This window comes from Cottoperca gobio, chromosome 16 (assembly GCF_900634415.1).
Source record: "Cottoperca gobio chromosome 16, fCotGob3.1, whole genome shotgun sequence".
In the NCBI taxonomy this organism is placed as follows: domain Eukaryota; kingdom Metazoa; phylum Chordata; class Actinopteri; order Perciformes; family Bovichtidae; genus Cottoperca; species Cottoperca gobio.
The window spans coordinates 4,404,142-4,413,487 of record NC_041370.1 but is presented as its reverse complement, the minus strand read 5'-3'; the positions used below and the strand labels follow the sequence as shown (position 1 = coordinate 4,413,487).

At 43.3% G+C, this 9,346-nt stretch overlaps 1 protein-coding gene across 1 annotated transcript; it reads right to left on the bottom strand.

Annotated features, from left to right (window-relative positions):
* Positions 1–5,660: 5,660 nt before the first annotated feature.
* Positions 5,661–8,668, bottom strand: cited4b (Cbp/p300-interacting transactivator, with Glu/Asp-rich carboxy-terminal domain, 4b). Its single transcript, XM_029452548.1, has 2 exons — positions 8,426–8,668; positions 5,661–7,476 (listed from the first exon to the last, which is right to left on the bottom strand). The coding sequence occupies exon 2, from the start codon at positions 7,465–7,467 to the stop codon at positions 6,595–6,597; it is 873 nt and encodes a 290-aa protein (XP_029308408.1). The 5' UTR covers positions 7,468–7,476; positions 8,426–8,668; the 3' UTR covers positions 5,661–6,594.
* Between the last annotated feature and the right edge of the window lie 678 nt (positions 8,669–9,346).

Sequence of the window (9,346 nt, the reverse complement as noted above, 5' to 3'; positions counted from 1 at the left end):
TTGTGAAAACAGGAAAACATCTCACGCAAGGTTGAAAACAGTGACCAAAACCCACTGATCCTAACTGACATGGATGAGTATGAATGCACTGGTTTGTGTGCGAGCATATGACACATACTCACAATCTGTCCTGTGTTTGTGTGTTATGCTCGGGCACATGTGACAAGCTCCGAGCTCGTGGCTGATGCCTGTGCTTGTTGACGTGTAATAGTAGCCAAAGTGTTGTGCATGAAGCCGGTGCTATTTTTAGAAATAACAGCTCCTTGCGCTGCATATTGTGTTTGTGAAGGTTGTAAAGCCAGTCTTTACTTTAGTGCCTAACACTACAGCGTGATGTTTATCGGGTGGCGTGCTTGTGTTGCCGACAGGGCATCAGGCAAAGATCTTTCAGTATCGAGGTGAATATTCAACACGGATTATATGTATTGTTATGACATATAATACGTCGGGGGAATTCTGCACCTGATATTTACCAACAATGCTGAGAGTGCTCCTGAGTCATCCACTGTCTTTGCCCCAACAGTCGTGCACCATATAGAGCAGCGAGACACTTTCTGTATGTATGAAAGGAAGTTTTGAGTATCAGTCATAACTGAGAAAACCCCCCGACTTTCTCAGGTCTTTAGTTCTGCACAGAATACGGTATTTTCCACGCCACAATATGACACCTGAAGCAGTCAAATTATGATATGGAAATATAGTATTCTCTGGTGAACCAGCCTGGCATGTTGAACTCTGCAGACAAGTGAGGGTGCAGTTAAAGAGAACCACTTGAACAATAAGATGCTAAATCCACCGCTTTCTCTCCAGCTCGTACTAGAATTCCCAGCATGCCGTTGGGCTGACAGTTGAGGTGCTTAGGGGCGAGGGTCCTGCTGGCTGGCCTCTGTGCCTGCGAAGCCTTCAGATGTAAAAGAATATCATTTCATTTCTTTGTCAGGTTGATCTTTGGATCATGATTGTGAGGATCACACTCCTGTTTCTCAGGTTTATTCATGTTTACTAAATGTTATATTATATTCCACATGTAATATATATATATATATATATATATATATATATATATATATATATATATATATATATATATATATATATATATATATATATATATATATATATATATATATATATATTGTATTTTTTAAATGCAGTTCCACGCAGCATAGGACACTATTGTCTTGTATTGTTCAGTAGTAGAGCTAACCCTCTGAGGGTTTATACAACCAAACAATGGAGGGATGGACAATGTGATCACACCTCAGAGGAGCCGTAACATCTCAGGGAAACACACCTCGAGTCCTTTTAGTTTGTCACAGAAACATGAAAGTGACGGACACATTTTTCAAAACTCTCATTTCATTACTTTGTATGAATGAGGCTGCTGACCTGCTTTTGCTCGCTCGTCTCCTGTGACTTTTGATTTAGAGATATTATCAGTTAAGAAGGTTGTCTTGACAACCCTTACCCCAACACGCGCACCCCGTCAGCCTCGTGCCTACAGATGGTGTGGGCCGGCTAATGTCAGGATTTTCCCTACTAGGAAAATGTTGATCACACGGCAGCGTGGGTATTATCTATCCCCGAGTGCAAAAAAAAAAAAAACGCACGGATCACACACAAAAAAGCTGGAAAACCCGGATGAGTGTGACATGCATATGATTTTCCTTACAGTATGTGGAGAACACAAAGCCTCACAAGGCTGCAGAAACTGTTCTCTTGTATTAATTCCACCCCCAGCCTATAGCTCTGTCTTTGGTAGCATGTGCTTGCCACTGTCACCAGATTAGTACTCAGGCTTAAAAAGAAAAAAGACTCGGCTCACAAAGACACTGTGTATTGAACGTAGTCTGTGCTAATACTGTTTCCCATTATTCTAACCTACGAACCTGTAACTCTCCCGGGCAAGCCTCCATAACACCCCTGCTCACATTAAAACGAGCCCGAGTCAGATACCAGTACAGGAGGTGAACTTCTGAAAAAGCCTTGTGAAGTTTATAATCTTCCACATTTCAAATTCACCTCTACATTATGTTGTACAGTATAGGAAGACCTTGCTGTCACATCAACAAAAACCTAACATTGAGCTTTAAATGGGTAATGTTTATTTAGAATTATATTACATTGCATAAGTGTTGCTGTGTCTCCTCAAAGTGCAACACAAAAGGACTCCGAGAGGCCGTTTAAGATTATTTCTTTGACTGAATCGGTATGAATTACACATTTCCATGTGATCTCAGCTCTCCTGTGTATGTGCTGACAAAAACTTTCTGTCACCGTTGCAAAGCGGCAGCTCTGCTCAGTTTGGCTCAACTGTGTAAATCACACAAGCCTTAAATATTTACCACCGTTAGACATTGTTGGGACACCTCGATGTGTTTGAGCCGCCTCGACGGAGAAGTGTCAGCTGTGTGCAGGAAAATAAATTATTTACACCCCTTCCTTCTACTTCAAAGAGCTGGCAAACCATTCAACCCCAGATTTGGGGGGGTGGTGGGGGGGTTTCGGAGGAGGAGTTGCCTGTCACTAAGCAACCTCTGTGTCACCTGCCCCGACATGCCAAAATCAGCAACTTACCTCTGGAGGCTGCATTCACCAGGTAACACGGTTGCATTTAAAAGCCCCCTCAGCAGGATTCATATGGAAAACAAAACAATTACTGAGACGCAGCGAAGCTATGTGGCCGAGGGGAAGACAGCGTGACGAGATTACATAGCTTGTTCCCCCCGTGTGAGAAAGAGGAAAGGTTGTTGCTTAGAAGATGCTGAGCTTTACTAAAAAATAAATTAAATAAAAGCCCCGGGGCCGAATCCAACAGCTGATGTTTTCCAAACCTGTTGCATTAAAATATCTGTGATATGAAAGTTGTTTTTTTTATGATCGGAAGTTGAAGCAAGAGAATAAATAAAACTACACGTCAGATGTTATGTGCTGACCGTTCAGCTAGAAAAATCAGGAAGTTCGGCTTGAGCAACATGTCCAATGAATGAACCCTAACCCTGAGGGATCTGCTGTTTATTTACCCCCTGCCAGCACACACACACACACACACACAAGGTTACCACAAAACATGCCAAAAAACCTCCAAACTCTCTTGTTTAAAAGCAGACAGGTTGAAACATGTGCCCTAGTCACACACAGAGATAGAAACATGTCCCTTGTTGTCAATAAATAACTAATCTGGGAAACTCAAGTTCTCACTTTGTTTCTCACTTGCATTCTTCACACTGGGGGATTGTTGACATGACTCCAATGAAAGGTAAAGTTCAAGTTTAGTCACACTGTTTCACAATTACACATTTCCAGTACATCTTTATTATCTAAAGAAATGTTTTTTTCTAAATGTACTTTCACTCGGTCACACCAATCCGTCATAATCTAGCAACACACTGCAGTGTAAGGATCACAATGAGACATAAATCCTTTATCTTCCCCTGACTCCACACTGATATTGAGGTATCCCTGTTAGCCTGTTTGATCAGGTTGTGTGCTGATGCTGCGGGTGTGTGTGTGTGTGTGTGTGTGTGTGCGCATGTGAAGACCCCGCCATGCGTGACAACAGCAAATGACCAACTATCCATCACTGGCGCTCGGCCCTGAGATTACCACAAGCTCCGGCGTCGCACCAGCTTGGACCAAAGGAAACTAGACAGTTCTCAAACTGCACATAGGAGTTCAGATATGTGTGGCAGGAGACAGGAATGTTACCTGGATTGCATTTAGCATACCTAGCTTGATGTTTATTGAAGGGTTTTTAAATGGAACCATAAAAAAGTGTTTGAGGGAAAACCCAGCTAAAAAAATCCCCAAGGACGAAAAGAAAAAGCCCCTCCACCTAATGTCTAATTGTAAAGTGAAGAGATCCTTACATTTCCTTATGTCTGTCGTCTCTTTCACTTTGCCTCTCTACACACAAATGTGGCTTTTGGTGTCTGACTGTTTGAGAAAACAGCAAACTGCCACAGGAAGACACCCGTGTTGTATTGAGCAGTTTATGTGGGTGGGCCGAAAACAAGAGTGTAAGAAGAGCAGAAGTAACTGTAAACGTCTCTCCGAGTGTCCCACCCTGCTTTAGCATGCGTCTAGACTGGCCTCTGTGAGGCAGGCGGCAGTCATAACAAGGGATTGGGAGAGCAAACAGGGCTGTTTAGCGTAGTTAACCATTTGTCTGTGGAGTCACAATCAAGAAAACAAAACCTCTGCATTTAAATTGGAGCTAAACAAGGAGCTCACGGTGCAGCGTACAATTATGAGATATATGAGGCGACAGAGTTCTGACAGCGTGCCAACATGCCCCATGTGTCACACACACACACACACACACACACACACACACACCAGAAGACCATCTCACCAGATTGGCACTGGGCAAGGGACCTGCAACCGTTACTAAGCACTGAGCCAAGGCTGTTGGCCTACTTATGAGCCATTCTCTTGACAGTGCAAAGCCAAGAAAACACACACACACACACACTTAAGTTAGTCTCTGTTACTTGAAACAAGCCCGCATTCAGGCCATTTCAGTTTAGATCATCCTCGATACCGTGTTTCAAGTTGAGCACATCAGCCTCTAACACAATTGGATAAGCGAGAGGTAATGCTGCTTGAAGAGTAGAGTTTACTCAAAAATTGAGCAATCAGCGATCCCTATTCTTGGTTACAAATAACAGTGCTCTCAATTTCCCTCTCGTTACTCACTAAAGATGCATTTGTTGACTGTGCGAATAGCTAGACGCGGTGATGACATTCCCAACATGACCTCAATCAAGCGTTTTCATATCCTGCAGGCACAAAACAGTCCAACAAACTCACCCGCCACAGAGAATCTTTACCCTCACTTCATAATGAATGCAATTATATGGAGAAGAATTGTTTTACGCCTTCAAATGGCTGTAGCTTAGCCTGGAGAGGGGCTGTCCTGAATTTGCATGTGAAATTTTGTTATTATTAAAGAAGCAATAGTCAGTTTATCTTCCATTCACTGGGAGAGCTGGGAAAAAAGCAGCCCCGTCTTTGAGTCAGGGCTTACAAGCTTTAAGTCAGTTAAACCCCCATCAAGGTAAGCATTCTTTGGTCATTTTCACCTCCCCCAACCCCACACACACACACACACACACACACACTACTCTTGACACACAGAAAAAGAAACAAATGTTTGTGGTGCTGTAGAGAATCCAGTGTTATTCAAATGCTGCTTTTGTAAGCCCACCAACCTTTAAATTAATGTATTGCCATTAAACATTCTTACCACCTAATAATGTCAGCGCATGGCATTTGCTTTGAGCAGCACCCAAAATGAAATGCTGTAAACATATTTGGCTATTTCTACCCGAGGTTTCACATCAGATGTTAGAATACAGCTTGCCAACTAGCAGAAGAAAACATGTCATCGCTGTATGTCGATTAGTAGCATTATTATTATTATTATTATTATTATTATTATTATTATTATTATTAGCAGTGAAAATCGCACATTAAGGAAATGATAGGAAACCCAGGAGATTTGGAGTAGATATACATCCTTCTCAAAAAAGCATAAATATTGTAGCTGTTTAAACGTTTCCACCCCAGAATGGAAAGAAACTGAGGTTTCCCCTTCACCCACAGGTTAACTTAAGCACTTAGCTCTCCACTGCCTGGGGGGAAGAACTGTGCAATGAATGGAAAAGCAGGCCACATTTCTATCCAGGCCATCTTTATTGATCCTCAAAACCCCCTTCACAAAGACCATCCCCCCCCCCATCTTGACCACAAAAAAAGGGGACAATATAAACAACCAATAAATAAGAATCTGCGCGATTAAGGCGGTTCTACATCTCCAATAGAACACAACAGTGTGGACATGTTGGAGTTATACAGCTTCATACAGTAAAAGCAGTAGATTTCTTGAGAACGTCACATCTAAAAAAGGCAGCACTTTACCAAAAGTGAACCATTTTTAAAATCTGGATGAGGCTTCCATTCAAATGAGATAACATTGTACTTCCATCGTGTCTGACTTATGATAGAAAATCCAGGCTCCTCTTTAGATGACCTTGTCATCTGAGCTTATTTAAATACTAGGCCAAATAGAATGGGGAAAAAAATCATGAGCGGAGAACTTAATTTAAAACGTTCTCCCCCCGTCCTACTCTCCAAAAGAAAATCATTAAAACCACTTGATTCCCAAAATGGAGAAGGTGGTTGTTCTTTATATCAGTTTTCTCAGATGGGAAAACATAAATACACCTTTTTATTGGTAAACTGTCATGGAGTCCAAGCGTGGAGGCTACACAGTGTCATAGCATTGTTCAGAGTGGCTTTTAAGAATTTCAGCATTTCTTTATTACATTCATGTCCAGGAAATGGGAGCGGTGGAACTCTGCCTTGAAGCCAGCCACCCTCTGGCCACTCGCACGTGTGAGACTCGAGCACTGTGTGTTCCCTGTGGATATCCAGAGTTCTCTTCTGTGCACCCTTGCACCCCGTGTCCCAACTGGGCTTGGTTGTACAGGGAGGTGTTCACTAAATAAAAAGTGATGCGCACACTTCGTCCGCCCTGGACAATTCTCACTCTTCGGTCTCCATTTGTGCTCCTTCGCAAATCTGGTCCCTTCAGCAACTAACAGTGCTCGGCTGCTGTTTGCTGACAAAGTCTGAGATGAAGTCAAACTCATTCTGGCCCAGGAAAAGTTCTGGCAGCTCCTGGACCCGGTCCAAGCCCAGCTCCATGACCAGCGAGGTCAGAACCTCCTCGTCAATCATATCCGCGTCCATGCCGTTCAGGGCCAGTGCCGGCCCGGCCATGTGCTGCATGTTAGCCAGCTGGGCTGGGTTCATGCGGTACTGTGTCGTGGGCCCCATGTGGTTCCCACCCATAGGCCCCAGTGGGTGCCCATGGTACTGGGTGTTGAGTTTTTGCAGCTGCATGCTGGCCATGAGTTGCTGGGACGTTAACCCTCCATTCATGAACTGTTGCTGCTGCTGCGGTTGTTGTTGTTGTTGTTGCTGCTGCGGCTGTTGTAGTTGTTGTTGTAGTTGCTGCTGTTGTGGGTGCTGGGCTTGTTGCTGCTGTGGGTGCTGGGCTTGTTGCTGGTGCTGTGGATGTTGCTGTGGATGTTGCTGTGGATGCTGTTGTGGATGTTGCGGTGGATGCATGTGATGCTGCTGAGGGTGATGCTGTTGCTGCTGCTGCCCATTATACATCATGTTACCAGAGGTCATCTGGTGGTGACCCATCTGGGCCCCATTCAGCTGTCCATTCATGGGTCCACTCACCATGCCCTGCCGCTGCCTCATGGCCGTCTCCATGTTGGCCTGAGCGCCACCATAGTGCATCATCTGGCCATTGGGCAGCGCCCTCATGCCCTGCTGGTTGGCATGCTGCTGGTGACCTGCCTGCAGGCCGCCATTCATGCCCATCCTGTAACCGTGGAGACTGGCACCCGTCGAGTTGTGATTCATGGGCATCATCAGATGATCTGCCATGCCTCCTGTCTATGAACAGAGAGGAGACACTGTTAGAACATCGCAAGTGGAATGCAATATCTTTTGAAGCAGTAAAAAGATGTTTAAGGGGAGGTGCAGCTGGATCGACTGAAATGGCATGAGCAGCTGTCCGTGTGAAGCAGTATCACAGTAGTTAACGTAATTGTTTTGGTGTTTTTTTAAAAAAGGTACCATGGGTGATATGTGCTGTAAAAGACATTTTACATTGCTGTGGGTCAAATCAATTACACACCCAGCCAATTGACTTCTCTTACAGTGACCACACATTTCATCCTCAATGAAAAGATTTTTTTTCTTCTTGTAATGTCACAATTTCATCACTAGTTAAACCACCGAACCGCTTCGGGGGGTGGGGAATGATATGCATGGTTGTTTTGGCTATTGGCGACCACTGAAAACCTTACTCGTGTGTTTAGTCTTCCTTAAACCTCCCCTCTTTGTGCCAAGGAATGAACGCCCAGGTCGGGATAACAGGTTAACATACATCGGTTGGGTAGGAAAATTTCGGCCAGATAATTCATGCACGACGAGGTCGACAAAAACGGAGGAAAAATGCGTGCATCGGGCAACGCATTGCTTAAATCTCATCTATGTTGCATGTCAGCTGAAGCGGAAAAAATCTTGGTACATTTTACGCACGTAAGGTTGCAACAAAGAACACTGACATCATGCAACATCTCCCCAACAGCTGAATCACCACATTTCTAACAAGGCATAAAATCCAACAAAGGCTTCTGTTTCCTCCGATTACTTTGTGCTGATTGGTTCAAATGCTTCTATTCAATAACCATGTACACTGTAGCCTAATATTATTAAATTGGTTAATCGCGAGTTTGAAACAAGGGAATGCAAACAATGGAGCAGCAGCCCCGAAGATCACCACACTAGACCAAAACCCCAATTTCTCCAACAAATATACCCGATAGAAATCACTTACCCGAATCCGCTACGTTTTCACAAAGTTGCGCGACTTTGCTTCGGCTCCGTCTATTTAAACAGTTTTCCTCTGCAAGGCAAAATCTCCTCTGAATTACAGTATGTATTCCACAGGGTTACGCTTCATGCTCAAGCGGGGACGGTGTGCACAAAGACTGCCGCATCAGATCTTGAAACGACTGCCTATTTTCTGGGTCAACTCAGGGATTATGTACATCTAAAAAGCTCAGAGGCAGGCAGTCGGGGAGAGGTGGAGCCTCGGTCCTGCCTCTTCTTTGTTCCTATTGGCCCTACTTAATAGAATTGTGCATGGGCGTAGAAAAAAAGAGGCTGTTGGAGAACTGTGACACAGTAGCTAATTTAAATACCCTCCTCCCCACTGTTTCTTTTTGAAAGAATATTTGGACATCTTGTTTGTCTTCATAAGTATCTGCTGCTACTGTGGTTGAATAATGAAAATACAAGGGCTGTCATTAAGTTGTATTGATTTTAGATAGATAGAGAGATAGAGATATAGATAGATAGATAGATAGATAGATAGATAGGTAGGTAGGTAGGTAGATAGATAGATAGATAGATAGATAGATAGATAGATAGATAGATAGATAGATAGATAGATAGATAGATAGGTAGGTAGGTAGGTAGGTAGATAGATAGATAGATAGATAGATAGATAGATAGATAGATAGATAGATAGATAGATAGATAGATAGATGGATGGATGGATGGATGGATGGATAGATAGATAGATGATAGATAGATAGATGGATGGATGGATGGATAGATAGATAGATGATAGATAGATGGATGGATGGATGGATGGATAGATAGATAGATAGATAGATAGATAGATGATAGATAGATAGATAGATAGATAGATAGATAGATAGATAGATAGATAGATAGATAGATAGATAGATAG